At 41.9% G+C, this 16,628-nt stretch overlaps 1 protein-coding gene across 1 annotated transcript in view; it reads left to right on the top strand.

The window, feature by feature from the left end:
• The first annotated feature begins 202 nt into the window (after nt 1–202).
• Nucleotides 203–16,628, top strand: part of ASIC1 (acid sensing ion channel subunit 1) — a 32,515-nt gene continuing 16,089 nt past the window's right edge. Inside the window, exons 1-2 of the mRNA XM_044678079.1 lie at nt 203–564; nt 1,803–1,998. Of these exons, the coding sequence (XP_044534014.1) occupies nt 203–564; nt 1,803–1,998 (558 nt within the window). The remainder of the gene's footprint in view (nt 565–1,802; nt 1,999–16,628) is intronic.

Raw genomic sequence — 16,628 nt, 5'->3', positions numbered from 1 at the left:
TCCAAGCCCTGGATTAAACAGGTCTGGGAGATTCCCTGCACTGGAGTCAGTGCATTCTGGAGGGAGTTTCCAAGGGAGTAGGAGTACTTCTTCCCCTTCTCCCCTTCTCTCCCCATCGACATTCTCCATCACCTCCCCGCCCCCATCCTCCAGATAGGAAGACAAACCTTCTCTCCACTCCCCAGGATATTCCCTGGGCAGGATGGAGCTGAAGGCAGATGAGGAAGAGGTGGGTGGTGTCCAGCCTGTCAGCATTCAGGCCTTTGCCAGCAGTTCCACCTTACACGGCCTGGCCCATATCTTCTCCTATGAGCGACTGTCCCTGAAACGGGCACTGTGGGCCCTGTGCTTCCTGGGTTCCCTGGCGGTGCTGCTGTGTGTGTGTACTGAGCGTGTACAGTTTTACTTCCACTACCACCATGTCACCAAACTGGACGAAGTGGCTGCCTCGCACCTCACTTTCCCTGCCATCACCCTGTGCAACCTTAACGAATTTCGCTTCAGCCGAGTCTCCAAGAATGACCTGTACCATGCTGGTGAGCTGCTGGCCCTGCTCAACAACAGGTGGGCACCCTCCAGGCCCTCCCTAGCCTGGCCCCAGGTACTAAGTCTCCCTCTTCCTGCTGAGACACCTATTGATGCCATCCTCTGCCCCATCCCAGGCATTCTTTCTTATCCAGACACTGCCCCGAAGGGGTGACCCTCCCCTCAGAATTTGTATCCGTAGCTCTGGTTATTATGGCCTGTATACCCTCAACACCACTTCCCTAGATCCTCCTTGTTCAGCTTGGATGACACTACTCTCAGGACTTTACTCCCAGTTCTCAGTGAGTCCCAGCTCCCTCCTCCCCTGCTAAATTCTTTTATCTCTGCCCCCAATCCAGGCACCACCATATTACCTCCTTCCCTCACACACACACACACACACACTCACACAGAGAGAGTCAAGTACACATATATGCACACACACACACACATACACACACACACACACACACACACTCACACTGTCTCTCTGTGCTTCTGGAGCCCGACTATGACCTCCATCTCTCTGGATGGAGCCCAGTGCCTTTCCCTGTGCCTATGGAATCTTTAAGAAGGATGGAGCCCCTGATAGCCTTGGGACCAGGGCCTCCCTAATTCCACATACAAAGAATAGAAGTTAATGGTGTAGGTCGTGTCTCTCCTCTTCAGCCCTTCTGCTGTTTTCTCTTTTGGCACCATCCCCTAAAGTTGTGTGGCCAGCCTTCTAGGGAGACTCTCTTTGAGAGTGACTACTCTCTAGTAGTCACAGGCGCCGCCCTGAGCCCAGTAGCTGGGTGAATGACTGAACCTGACAGTAGTATTTTTTATTCTGTTTCCAAGTGGTCAGGGAGTATTCTGGGCGATCATGATGGGGGAAAGTGCTGTATTTGGAGTTAAGAGCACTAGGAATCCTAGCTCTGCTGCTTACAATCTGTGTGACTGTGGGCAAGTCTCTTAACCTCTCTGACCCTCATATGTAAAATGAGGGGGTTGGACTCAACTAGCTATCCCTTCCAACTTTAAGCCTATGGTCCTAGGATATGTAGCTCCCCATTTTCATCCCAGCCATAAAGCCCTCAGTCTGAATGGAACTCTTCCTCCAATATTATCTTCTGCCCAGTCACCAGGATCATATCCATCCTACCTCTTTTACCTGTTGCTTCCTAGCCTTCTGTCTCCATAGTTTGAGTCACCTCTTTTCCAGTTTTGGGAAGAAAAAAGAGAGGCAAAACTGGCATGATCCTTAGCCTCAGTTGTATATCCTCTCTCTGGACCAGGTATGAGATCCCAGACACACAGATGGCAGATGAAAAGCAATTGGAGATGCTACAAGACAAGGCCAATTTCCGCAACTTTAAGCCCAAGCCCTTCAACATGCTGGAGTTCTATGACCGAGCTGGACATGACATCCATGACATGTTGCTGTCTTGCCAATTTCGGGGTGAAGTCTGCAGTGCTGATGACTTCAAAGTGGTGAGGGAAGTGGTGTTTGCTTGGGAGTGTGTGGGAGTCTGTCAGGTGGGTTACTTAGTTGTGGGAAGGGCTAGACTCGAGATTCATCATGGAAGTTATTTGCTTAGAGTGGGGAGGGGAGTTTCTTAGCTGCTTTGGGAGCACAGTGTTTGCTCAGGATTCAGAGTGGGAGGGCAGTGTTGCTCAGCACTAAAAGGTTGGTATCTCAGGATGAGTGGGGTGTCCCTAGCCCCTTCAGCTTTTCCATTTCTTGATTCCAAGAGCTGTCAGTCCCACGCAGCCCTCTCCACCTCCCTCATGTTACCATGGCCCTGCCCCAGGCCAACCCCTCTTTTCCGTGGCTGTGCCAGAGCAGGGTGGTGCCAGGGTACCAGAGGTATAGCAAACGGGAGTGAAGGAGCAACAGTCAGACAGGGAACCTCTCTCATCATTTAATTGAGTTATCGCCTTGGCTGAAATGGCCATAAGAGTGAGAGAAGGTGAGGAGTTAGAGGTTAAAGGGCATGGGGAAGGCCTCCGGAGCCACAGTCCAGATTGAGATGCTAGTTCTAGAATTAATAATAATGATGATAGCTAACATTTAAAGAGCATTTATGTGGAGGGATGGGAATAACCAGGTAACTATAACTTGTAAACCAAAGCAAGTTCTATTGACAAATTTGCCAGCAAGGGCGACTTTCTTGCTCAGGTAGAGTCACACCTTTCAGAGAGGGCTCAGTGTCTTTCTTTTATAGGGCCAGAGAGCAGTAGGGATGGGGTAAAAATTGATGGGTCAAGGTCTCTGTTGCTAGGGCTCAAGGATGATCTGGCATAATGACCCTTTTACCCTTGTTCACAGTTACAGGTTTCTGGGGGGGGCTAGGCTGTTTTTCAGAATAAGTTTACAACGGGATGCCACGGCACATACTGTTTTGGGTTACTTGCATTACAAGCACTAAGGGGAGAGTATAAGCATTTATGTGTGAACAAAATGGAGTAATTCTCAAAATGGAGTAGCTCTGGATCCATAATTCCCCCCATTTATGCTCTACAAGCATAACATCATGACTAAAGTAGGGATCATGGATCAGATTCTTTTAAGTGGACTAGAGTACAAGAGATGGTCAGGGGTGCCCTTGGAGGTCAGGGTCCCCAGGGATCTGATAATCATAGAGTAATCAGTGATTCAAGAACGAATGTAGTTAGCTGAACTGAGGACTGTCTGAAGAGCTTTTTCAGTGTCAGGAGGTTATAAGATACTTAAACTAGGAAACAAATGCACTATGGTCACGAGTATCACACACACACACACACACACACACACACACAAATCATAATCTCATGCTTCCTCCAATGTCATAAAAGTTAAACAAACTTAGTCATATTTCATACATTCCTTAAAGAGACAAACCTTGGAAACAGATTCTATAGGTAAACTAAGTCAGTTTATAGATTAAGCTACTAATTTTTAGAGGGTTCACAATGGATTGATTGATATCTCCAAATAACTAAATCACTTTAGAAAGTTCAAAACTTCCTTTTGGCTTCGACCAGAGTAATGTTAAAGACTTAACGTAATTATTTCCATAAGTTGTTTTGTTTGGGTTAGGTTGATATAAACAGAAGAGAAGTTTTCAATTCACTGAAGTGAATGGATTCAGGAATGACCCGGATTCTTGAACAGCAAATAAAAGAAATTTGGGCATACCCCTTTTGTAGGCAAACATAAATATCACAAAACATTAAAGCTAAGATAATACTATAATGATCATTGATATTAAATAACATGAAGTCTCCTTGTTCTTGGTAACCCATAATCAAAAATCAGAAGTTACATTTTGAGTCTCTGCTATTCCATGTAGTCATCTAGTACCTGGAAACTTCTTCCCTTAGAAATTCTGGTATAGAATTTCCTCATTCTCATAGTAGCTCCAGAATGAACTCTTTCAAGTAGATCAACTTCTCTGGTTCCAAGCCACTTGCAGGGATTCCTTATTTAATACTGCTAAAATCTGCCAGTGACACTATTCAATACAATTTAGTATTACCTTCTAAATTTAGTTTCCTAGTAACCCGTTCAAGTAGAAAACCAGTCCAAACCTTATGGAGTTAATCCTGTTAATAAGAGTACTATAGAACAGCAAATTAGAGACCCATAGTTCACTTGAAAGTTCAGAGATTTCTGTTTTTACATACCAATTGCCCTTCCCATCTTTACCTGAACTCTGTACCAGATATAGACAGTGCTATCAACAGACTGAAGAAAGAATCTCAAATGGGATCCATGAGGGCCTGACTTGGAAAATGAGCTCTTCTATCTCTTAATATTATCAAAGAGACACCAAAACAGGAAAAGAACATGATTTTAAAATTTTCTTTACAATTATTAATGCAATTTTACGTGTCAAATCCATAATCCAATTTTAAGAACTTATTACTAAACCGTACTCAAAGCCCATCTATCCCATTAGAAACATTTGGGAGCCAATCATACATGTAACCTAGTTCTTAGAGCAAATAGTTTAATCTTGTTGCTTTCTCAAAGTTTACTTCTTCATAAAAAATGTAAAACTTGTAAAATGTATAAAATGTAAAAAGACAACAATTCTATTTTGAGGATGTGTGTGTGCGTGCATGTGTTTGTATGTGTGGTGGTTGTTGACAAGGTCTTCCTAAATATGTTATACATATATATATATATTCATATATATTATCCTGAAAGAATGAGATATTTTTAAGGACCTGATCTCAATATATGTAACTGTCAGCAAGGGAATGGCAAGGCTAAGTACTCACTCACCTACTTGTTTAGAACATGGAATTGACCACAAATTCAGTTTAGAAACAGTAAAATCTTACATACCTGCATGCTATTATAGTAACTCTAAGATGTTTCAGTATTAATCTAGGAACTAAAAAGATTCTGCAATTACAATTAAAAAAAAAAAACTCAACAAACTTCTACTATTCACCTTCCCCTGAGTATAAAGATTTGCTATGAAAGGAAAATGGAAGAACCTGGCTATAATGATATCAAGACTGTCTCATCTAGGGTACAGACTGATTTGATATAAGCATAACAGGAGTAAAAAGAAATTCCCTTAGCTTTGTTTGACTCTAGGTAAAAGTCATAGCTAACAGCCAATCATACAGCAAAGTTCCACACTATTTCACAGGGTAAAATAGCTAGCCTCAGAATTAACCAGGTGAGAGAGTTTTCTATTGAGAAAGGAAATAGCATAATGAAGAAACTGAGTCAAGAGATCCTACCTTCACCTGTGCAATTTTCCCAGGAAGAGATATCCACTTATAGAACACTCTCTTTGGCATTTCCTTTGACTGCTGGACTATTATTGGCTTAATAACAATTCAAGCAATCATACTTGAAATCAAAACTCAGAAAGATGTCAAATCATACTCTCAAGAGATTTTTATGTCAAATAGCAAAATTTCGCTCATCACAGCTTTGGGCTTGGTTATTATTGTTTTTCATATGTTACAATAACCACACATTAGCCAATGAGCTTATATAATAAGGACTTAGCTTGTTTAAATCCATCCTAGAGCTGAGATCAAGTAGTTAGAAATTAAGAGAAACCATATTTTAGAGTTCCACACATACAGTAAACACATGATAGTGGATTAAAAAACCTAGAAAAATGCTGGCCACTGTAAGTTTCCAGACTAACAGATACTCACATTACTTATTAACCCCTAAGGCAAAAATAAAAACCTTTGAAATCTAAGATCTATTGTTACTAAATTTGCTCAAAGATGTGACTTCATTACATACTATTTATTAACAGGTTCAATTTTATAAAATTTTTTTAAACCCTTGTACTTCGGTGTATTGTCTCATAGGTGGAAGATTGGTAAGGGTAGGCAATGGGGGTCAAGTGACTTGCCCAGGGTCACACAGCTGGGAAGTGGCTGAGGCCGGGTTTGAACCTAGGACCTCCTGTCTCTAGGCCAGACTCTCACTCCACTGAGCTACCCAGCTGCCCCCATATTTTATAATTTTTATAGGCAATGGCAAAACAACCTTTCAGAGAAAACTTATTCTTTAAGCAAACTTGTAGCTCCTCCCATTTTGGCCAGAGCTGGTTGTGGTTCCTCATTAAACCACTTCATTATTTTTGCAGCTGCCTTCGTAGAGTTTAAAAGATCTTATGACTGTCCAAATAGAAAGTCTCAAGGAGCCTCACAGATAAGGACACCCTAGAATGTCTATTTTTCTAAACCAAAAGTTATTATTATGCATTTTTTAAAAACCTTTACCTTCTATCTTAGAATCAATACTGTATATTGGTTCCAAGGTAGAAGAGTGGTAAGGGCTAGGCAATGGAGGTTAAGTGAGTTGCCCAGGGTCACATGTTGGGAAGTGTCTCAGATTTGAACCTAGGATTTTCCATCTCCAGGCCTGACTCTCCATCCACTGAGCCACCCAGCTGCCCTCTGTTATCCATTTCAAAACAAAATATTGTGGATTTTAAAATTAATATTCAATTTAAATACTTAATGGTCTTAAATTTTGCAACCACATTCTTCTGCCTCATTCATTCATAATCCAACTGCATCCAGATGAAAAGAGAAATTACTTTTCTAATGGTACGATTATATTACTCTCTGGTTATAATTTTTCTCAGAGTAGCAGCAGGTTTCATATAATGATGTCCCCCAAATCACAATGCAAGAAAAATCAGAAGCCCAGCAATAACAAACAACAACGCAGATTTAAAAAACATAACACAAAACTTTTTCTCCAGTCAAATAGTTCAGCTGAATGCATTTCTGAATCCTTATAGAGAAATCATTTAATCAATTTGGTTTTCTATACTAATTGCATTAAAAAATGCGGGAGTATAACTCTCACAGGTCTAGGTAATCTCAGTGGTGGGACAGCATCAGAGGATTAAGGTGGATGAGAACAGTCAGGGTTCAGCCAGAGCCAGGCATCATAAAGACTGCTCTGGTCAGCCTTTGGGCTGTGCTTATTTTATACTTTTTTCTTCAAGATTACATACTTGTTGGCATGATTTTCATTCTCACCATACATCTTGTCTTAGAAATAATGGATTAAGTCATACATTAACTTCTACTGAATTACAAAATCGTTTGATTGACATTTCTTAATTATTCTATATTCTTTGATTATACAAAGGATGCAAAAAAGCTTGGCAAGAAATGTTCATCATAGAGTAACTGGGCTGGAAATCGTACTTTTGGTCCATCCATTAGGTGCAATTCATGCATTACAGCTTTAGTACAATAGTTACATTTTGACCAATCAAGTCAGGGATGATTATTCTTTGCTCTTACATAATTAATTAAGCAGTGATTCGCTACACTAGTGGATTTCAAAAGATACAATAACACTAACCCAGTCCAAGTATTGTTTCAATACCAGTCTTTCATTTTTCAATATTTTTCAAAGGTGAGTTGAAGTTTTGGCTAGCCTGCAGGGTTATCAGAACAATCCTGTAGGGAGAGGTGTACTCACTTTCCCCATATTTCATCAATTGTGCTTTTAAGTTAACATTCTGGATCAGAGATCAGAAAGAGGGGAGACTTGGAGACTGCTCTGGCCTGTTTGGGCACCTGTGTATGGGAGTGAGAGATCTAAGTTAGGGTTTTTAAATCTTTAATATTAACTCACTATCTGCTGGTTTGTTATGAAGTGATTTTAGGGGAATTTCTGTATTATTACATGTAAAGGTGGGACTTTCCTAGGAGTTTGCAAGGGCTCTAATAATAGCCTATAGCAGTGATGGGCAAACTATGGCCTGCAGGCCAGATGCAGCCCCCTGAAATATTCTCTCCAGTGGCATGACATTATTCCTAATCTGATGAATACAAGGAGTAAGATACAATACAATGAAACTTTGAAAGAGTTGCCTTAGAAACAGACTGCCAGATGAGCATTTCCTTTCCTTTGGCCCCTCTTTAAAAAGTTTGCCCATCACTGGCCAGTAGTGTTCTTCTGTATTTTCCTGGGGCTGAATAGGGATATTGATCGCAATGATATCAATAATAAGGAGTGTTAGTAAAAGATGAGTCACATGGGGGGTCTGAGTAGAATTTCTGTCCTCCTGTGGCCTGCTTTTGTGGGTTTCAGGATTCACATGTCATTAACTTGATGGCTCCCGGCAAAAAAATATAGAATAATTACACTTAGTAAAAACAATAATCAATATTTATATAGCCTTTGCCATGTGCTAGATGCTGTGCTGAGCGTTTAACAATTACTATGTCATTTGATTCTCACGGTAACCCTGGGAGGTAGGTGTTATTCTTATCCCATTTTACAGACAAGGAAGCTGAGGCGAACAGGTGAAGTGATTTGCTCAGGATCATATAGTTACGTAAGTTTCTGACACCAGATTTTAACTCAGGTTTTCCTGATCTGTGAAATTTTTTTTCTTATTTTTAAAAATCCTTACCTTCTGTCTTGGAATCCATATGAGTACTGGTTCCAAAGCATCTGGGATTAAATGACTTGCCCAGGGTCACCCAAGTAGGAAGTGTCTGAGGCCAGATTTGAACCCAGGTCCTCCTGATTCCAAGCCTGGCACTTTATCTACTAAGCCACCTAGCTTCCCCAATCTATGCAGTTTCCAATGTACCAGTTTGAAATGATTCAACAGAATTTAATTATTTAGTTAAATTAGTAGCTAAGCAACTTAGGAAATAAAAATGTAGCAATTAACTAGTTTTGTGAACAAAATGGAGTCATTCTCAAAGTGGAGTAGCTCTGAATCCACAGTTCCATGTGCCAGGCACTGTGCTAAATGCTGAACAATTCTTACCCCATCTGATCCTCACAACAACTCTGGGAAGGTGAACAGTAGAAGTTTTTGTTTTGTTTTGTTTTGTTTTTTAATTGCAATGCTAAATCTTTTAATTACTAGATTAATCCTCCTGAAACATCTTGGGGCAGCTAGATAGCACAGTGGATACTTGGTATCGATTCTAAGAAGATAAGAGTTTAAAAAAATTCTGAAACATCTTTGAGTTACTATAATAGGAAACGCTTACTGTTTTTAATCTGAATTTGTGGTCCACTCCACATCTTAAGCAACTAGATGAATGGGTTCTTGGGCTTGCTTGCTCTATAGCCTTGCTGATAGTTATATTTTTCTGTATAAGATTAGGTCCTTAAAGTATCTCATTCTGAAGAATTTGTGTGTATAAAAATAGATAGGGACCTTGTCAACAACTGTCTTTGTGTGTTTATTTATGTGTATGTATATATATATGTGCATATATATATATATATATATCCTTAAAAGAGGGGGATAGGATAAAGATGTAAACGTTTTGAATTGAAGCACTTAAGTGCTATCATTCACATTTTATATATGGAGAAACTGAGGTAAAAAGGAGGTAAAAGGATTTGCCATGGTCACACAGTGACTAAATATCTCAGGTCAGATTTAAATGCAGGTCTTCTTGCTCCAGCCACTGCACCACCCAGCTGCCTAATCAGGTAATAAAGGAAGGATCCTGGAAAGGACCTTAGAAGTCCACTGGGTCACTGCCTTCACTTTACATACTTTGTAATCTGAAGCCTATAGAGGTAAAGCAGCTTGCCCTAGGTAACAACAACTCCCATATATGAAGCATTTTAAGATACTTGGACTACTTTCATCATGGCACTGTGCCCTGTCACCAGAGGGAATCAAGGTTGTAATTCTTTTACTATTCCCATTTTCGAGGTAAGCTGCTAAACTTCAGAGAGGGGGCATGATGAACCGAAAGACACAGCCAATACGTTTCAGAGCCAGGATACAAACCAAGTTCTCCTGACTTCAACTTCAGCATTCTTTTCATATGAAACCATATTGCTATCTTCAAGACCTTTCTGTCTCAAAGCTGATGTCCCTGGCTGAATGTTTTGGAATCCTGGTTGTGTATTTGATTTAGGGTATTAATATTATTATTGCCAATATAAAGTACCTTCCCATCTATCACGTCACTGAATCCCTGTGACAACCCTGAGGTAGGTGGGACCAACAATATTATTGGATACAAATGCAAAACCCAAGGCATAAAGACATTCAACAATTCCATTTGTGTTGAGCATCTGCTATGTACAAGTCAAATGACAGGCACAGGGGACAGAAAGACAAGCATGAGAAAGTCTCTGCCCTCAAGCAGCCTGAGGTAGGATAAGACCTGAACACATAAGAATGTGAGGAAGAAGAGAGTACTAACTAGTCTGGCAATCTGAAAAAGGCTTCCCATAGCAAAAAGTACATGTGCGGAGCCCAGAAAGAGACTTTGGATTCAAAGAGGGTTAGGGTTAGGGTAAAGAGAAAGGTACAGAAGACTTTGCAGAAGCATGGGATAGGAGATAGAATGCCGAGTTCACAGAAAATGAAATGATCCTTAGAGCTGGAATGTAGAGTATGAAAAGAGCAATGTGAAGTTAGTCTAGAAAGATAGAAACTGATGGTGTAAGCCTTTAAATACCAAGCTGAAGAGTTTGTATTTTACCCCAGCAGAAACAGAGAGCCACTCAAGATTCTTGAGCAGGGGAATTACATAGTCAGAATTATATGATTTTGCTTGAGTTGTTTTGACAACTGTATGGAGCAGGGGTTGAAGAGAGGAGAGACTGAAAACAGGGAGATTAATTAGGAGATGATTGAAATACTCTAGGGGAGAGATGATGAAGGCCTGAAATAGGATGGTGGCTATAACAATGGGGAGAAGGGGACGGAAGCAAGAGATCTTATAGAGATGTAACTGATAAAACTTGGCAACTGATTGAATTTGGGGGGAGTGCTTTAAGATTTTCAAAATGCTCTGCATATATTGTGTCACTTAATTTCCACAACCACCATGGGAGGTAGGTGCTACTATTATCACCATTTTACAGACGAAAAAACCAAGGCTGAGAAAGGTGAAGTGACTTAACAAGGATTCTGTAAGTGTGTGAGACAGGATTAAACCTGGGGTCTTCCTGGTCTCTGAGTCCAGTGCTCTATCCACTACACCAAACTGTCTCCAAGGAGGAAGATTTGAAAATAACACAAATTGACTAAAGTCAAACATGCAACTAATGGCAAAATCCAGGATAGGAAATCCTAGTCATCTGAATCCCAGCCCAGTGTCCTGTTCATTGGAACATAATGCTGATGCTGGAGTCACTGACTCCACTGGCAGATGAGGGGATTCTTTTTCTTAAATCAAGTCCACCCTGAAACACCCTTGTTGACTCAACTCTTCTTGGATCTTCTGTCTTTTCCCTGGCACTTCTGCCCCACCATCAATGCTCTTTAGCTTTGATCTTCTCTCCAGACCTACCAAATCCAAAGAACATGTATAAATAAGAAAATATACAATGGAAAATGGTGTTTTTTTCTTCCTTTTTGGGGGGGGAGGGGGCAAAGAGCCAGCAGTTTGAGAATTATCTCACTCTGCCTTGCTCCTTTTTTTAAATTTTATTTCTTTTTTTTTTTGGTTACATTTTAAGTTCTGAGCTGTCTCCCTCCCTTCCTCCCCACCACACAATAGAGAAGGCTACCACTTGACAAAGATATAGATATAGATTTATATTAAAAACACACACATATTGGGGCAGCTGGGTAGCTCAGTGGATTGAGAGCCAGGCCTAGAGACGGGAGGTCCTAGATTCAAATCCGGCCTCAGACACTTCCCAGCTGTGTGACCCTGGGCAAGTCACTTGACCCCCATTGCCCACCCTTACCACTCTTCCACCTATAAGTCAATACACAGAAGTTAAGGGTTTAAAAAATAAAAAAATAAAATAAAATAAAAACACACACATATACATGTATACATATGTGTGTGTAATATATACACATATGTATATATGTAAAACTAGTCCATGCATACTTCTACTTATCAGCTCTTTCTCCGGAGGAGGACATACACAATTATTCTTCAAACAATATTGCTATTGCTATATACAATATTCTCTTGGTTCTACTCATTTCACTCTTCATTATTTCAGACAAGTCTCAGCCTTGCTCCTTATCTCAGTCCCAGTAATGCTGTGCGAGGCATTGCTGATCCCCTAAAGCTCTTTCCAGTGAGAAGGAGCAAAGATGTGTGTTCCTTTTCTAACCATATGGGGATTATGGAATTTGTCTGAGGCTAAACTTTCTTGTCTCTTTTTTGGACATCCACTACCCCGATCTAAAAACAGAAATTTACATTTGAGAGACAGAGTGGTTTGGTGGTTAGAGAATTAGGCATAAAAAGTTGTGTAACCACAGAAATTAAATCAGTTCCCCAGGCAATTCCCTAAAAACGTAAGATTTAGGTGGGTTGCCAATCTTCTTTTGTGGAGGAAGCCCCCAACACACAGATGAAATCACAGATCCGAACCCAAAACAAAACCAACTTAACACATATAAATTTATAAAGTACCTCACATATATGATCTCCTTTGGTCTCACAACAATCCTATGAGGCAGATGGTGTAATTAACTATTTTCACCTCCATTTAAAAAAATTTATTTTAAAATCTTTTTCCATGTTTACATAATTAATTTTCTTTCCCTCCCCTCTTTCCTCCCTGCTCCCAGAGTCGACAAGCAATTCCACTGGTTGTACAAATGTTGTCATTTGATACCCATTTCCATATTATTCCTTTTTGCTATAGAGTGATTTTTAAAAGTCTAAACCCCAATCACATCCCCATATATACATGTGATAAGTGATGTCATATAGTTCTTTCTCTCAATGTGGTTAGCATTCTTTCTCATAAGTCTTTCAGGAGTTTCACCTCCATTTTTGCAAATAAGAAAAGAGACTTGGAGGAAGTGAGTGACTTGCACAAAATGTATAGGTAGTAAATGATGTAGTTAGAGCTTGAATTTAGGTCTTTTGATTCCAAAGTCCAGTTTTCTTTCTACTATCTAAAGGGCACAAGCATTCAGGCTTGTCTACCTATATTCTCAAGACTGAATCATTGGATATGTGGGGCAAAGAGAGGGCCCTCCTTGGACATTTGTAGACAGAAGGCACCAGAGGAAAAGGCTATGACTTGTTTGAGAGGATTTGGAGGGATGATGGGTTGGTATTATTTGGATAAGTATTAAAGCATCAAGATGAGATGCAAAAATGTATAAGAAGGGCAGCTGGGTAGCTCAGTGGAGTGAGAGTCAGGCCTAGAGACAGAAGGTCCTAGGTTCAAATCCAGCCTCAGACACTTCCCAGCTGTGTGACCCTGGGCAAGTCACTTGACCCCCATTGCCCACCCTTACCAATCTTCCACCTATGAGACAATACACCGAAGTACAAGGGTTAAAAAAAAATGTATAAGAAACAATGTTGAGTTTCAGTTGGTCCAATGAGGTTTTTAAATGATAATACTGAGAAATAATTAGTCTATGAAAGTGGGAATGCTGCCATATGATGAGTTCATATAATCAGAGGAAAATTCTGAGCAGGTATAACAAAATATAAATGTTCAGGGGAGCTCAGAGCTTCTTTTTTTGCAACAAGATTCTGGCTCTGACTCCAGGGGCATAAGTGGGGCAAATAGACTCAGGGTGTAGACCCAAAGAAGGCTTCCTGGGATAAAATGGAATATAGAGCAGCACTACCTAGTTTGAAGGTCTCATGGAAAGTTAAGGTTTTCTTGACACCTAAAGTGGAATTGAAAAGATGGAGGACTTGGACTCCCAGCATCTTTTCTTCTCTCCTTTTGGATTGTCCCAAATACTCAAAACACAAAGTATATCACCAGAAGCTTCCTTCTGGAAACCTGCCTTGGAACTCTGAAACAGGGTAGCCCAACATTAGAGTTCTCTAATTCCCTAGCTTATCCACACACCACACATACATAAATACATATTCTGTCCAGAAGTATCTCAAAAGATGACTCCATGGTATCCCCTCCCATATGAAGGCCTCTTCCTTTCTTTCTTGGTTCCCTCTGATCTTCCTGGCACACAGGATTATTCTCTTCCATCTATTCTTTACTTGATCTCACCCTACTTTGCTCTTTCTGTATTCCCACTGAGTACAAAATATCATGGGGAGAAGTTTATGTGTGAAAAAATCTGACCTCTCCCTTTGTAGGAAATATTTGTCTCCAGGGTGAGATCTTAGAGGGAATGGTTCCTTCAGGCTACTGTATCCCTGGGAGGAATATTTTAAGGGAAGGGAGGAAAAAACATTTTTAAAGTGCCTACTGTGTGCTCTAAGCATTTTACAAATATTATCTCTCTTTTTTTTTTTGCTCACCATAACCTTGGAACGTAGAAGGTATTATTGCCCCCATTTTACAGAGAAAGTTACTGAGGCAAACAGCCAAAATGAAGCCTAAAGTCACACAACTAAGAAGTATCTGAGGTTTGACTTAAACTCAGATCTTCCTAACTCTAATTCCAATGGTCTGTCCACTGGGCCACCTCTCAAAGCTCCCAACTAGGAACAGATATCCTCAGCTTCCCAGAGCTCTCCTCACTCCTTTGCTCTAATTCAGCCAGAGGATGGAGGTTGCAGAATTCCAGATGCATATCAATGCCTGTTCCCTTGATTTCTAAGACATGGATTCATGAACCCCAGGACAGTTGGGTGCCAGCCCTTTTTCTGTGATAATGTTAGGTAGAAAATGAACTAGCTTGGGAGAGTGGATGAATTCAAAAAGACTCAGCAGATCTAGGGAGGAATTTGGGGCTGGGAAATCCCAAGGGGCAGGCAAGGTGGAGGTAAAGGCAAGGGTCCAACGAAACATTCCTTCCTGTGACTGCCTTGAAATCTCACTGATTTCATTCTCAACTTTCCATTCCCAGTTCTCCCAAAGGTGAACTCAAAAGCCAAACTCCAAGTCCACATATTCTCCTGACCTCCCTTCCTTACAGGCTGGGCCCTCAGTTGCCAGGGCAACAGGGTTTGTGTTCCCTGCCTCCGGGACTACCCTTGCCCTGGGTGAGGGGCTGGGGCCTTGGGCAGAGAAGGGGCATGGAGTGAGGGAAAGGGTATTGTGGAGCAGCAGCTGCATGGTGATGCTGGGGGAGGGGGTTTGGGGGGGGGGGTGGGTGGGAGCAGCTGCAGCCAGGGCCTCAGCGCCCAGCTGCACCTTATTTGTCCCTGGCAGTGGGAGAGGCTGATGTGGATGGAATGCTGAACAACACTGGAATGGGGGGGGGGGATAAATAAGTGCCCAGTTTGTCCAGATGCCCTTCCCTTCCTCCCAGCCTTCACCCCTCCTCTGCCAAAGCTGGGTTCAGAACCTTTCACTAGAGGTATGGCAGGAGGAGGACAGGGACCCCTCAAGAGACCTTGGGCCAGAAAAAAGCTAGAAGGACAGAGAGGAATTGTGAAAGGGAAGAGCTTAGACACAAAAAAAGGGGGTTAAAAAAAAGAGAGAGAGAAAAGCATTGAGGCCAGTGAAGAAGGAGCTAGGATAGAGGAGGTCAGGGGTAGCCAGGGTTTAAAGTGGTCCTTGACCTAGGGGCAAGCCCCACCTTGAGGCCCTTCCCTCCACACACCTACAGCCACTGTTCTCTTCTCTCGCTCCCTGCTCTTCCCCAGTGCCTAGTTAGAGAGCTCAAGCTGGGCTTGTCTAAGGGCCTGGGCTGCAGTGGTAGATGCCTGTTCTGTGGGGCTCATAGCAGGGATCTGTTGCTCCCCAGTAGAACTGGGGTGGGTAGAGAGAGCCAGAAAAGGAGAAGAAACAGAATTCCAAACAGCTGCAGGAGCGAGAAGTGGGTTAACAGTGCCTATCTAGAGCTCAGGCTTCAGCTGAGGAGGAAGAATGCATGTAGCCACATTTGTGCCTGCAAGGCCAGCACGGGAGGGGAACTGGCAGCCCAGCTTCTCTCAGAGACTGCCAGGAGTGGCTGAACTTCACTGTCTGGAAAGGACAAGTGATCCACCTTAGGGATCCTGAGCTGTCCCTCATTGAGGCGGGAGGAGGGAAGGTTTGGGGCTAAGGAGCAGCACTTCTGGGAAACAAGGAGATCTGAGGACAGGATCTTTTCCCCCTTCTCTGTTCAGTTTTCTACTTCCCAGGCTGCAGTCTGCTAAGTGGCTGCTCTAAGCTAATTGATCTCCAGACAACTGTTGGCTAAAGTAATAGGGAATTGATATAAGTAACTAAGTGCCTCTGGGGGCAGGAGCCAGGAAGCAACTGGGGGGAGGAGCTGCTTTGAATCATGGGCCTCTCTTGCTGTCCTAGCCTGGGTCCAGGGTTATCTGTCCTTGAAAGACTTGACTTAGATGGACAAGGCTACAGCAATGGGCTAAGTAAGGGCTTAGTGGGGGAAAGAGGTATAGCAGAGCCTAATGGAGTGCCTGGGGATTTTCCACATGTAGATAGGGTTTGCTTCTAAGGCTCCTGAAATGATTCCCCTGCAAATATTTTCAAAGGTCCATGATTCTAGGAGAGGGGAATTTTATGCTAAGCACTGGGGAGAGAGTTTGGGGGAAGAGAGCTAAGGGCTAAGGATGAGTGGAAGGACCTAAATCCTGAGAATGGAGTGTAGAGAGAAAGGTGAAATAGCAGGACTGGAAGCCAAATCTTGGGAAGGAGAGACTCAAATATCTAGTGATGTCAAGGTGATTTTTTTTTAAACCCTTAACTTCTGTGTATTAGTTCCTTGGTGGAAGATTGGTAAGGGTAGGCAATGGGGGTCAAGTGACTTGCCCAGGGTCACACAGCTGGGAAG

Source organism: Gracilinanus agilis, chromosome 5 (assembly GCF_016433145.1).
Source record: "Gracilinanus agilis isolate LMUSP501 chromosome 5, AgileGrace, whole genome shotgun sequence".
Taxonomy (NCBI): Eukaryota; Metazoa; Chordata; class Mammalia; order Didelphimorphia; family Didelphidae; genus Gracilinanus; species Gracilinanus agilis.
Note: the sequence above shows the minus strand (reverse complement) of the source record. Positions and strands in the feature narration are given on the sequence as shown.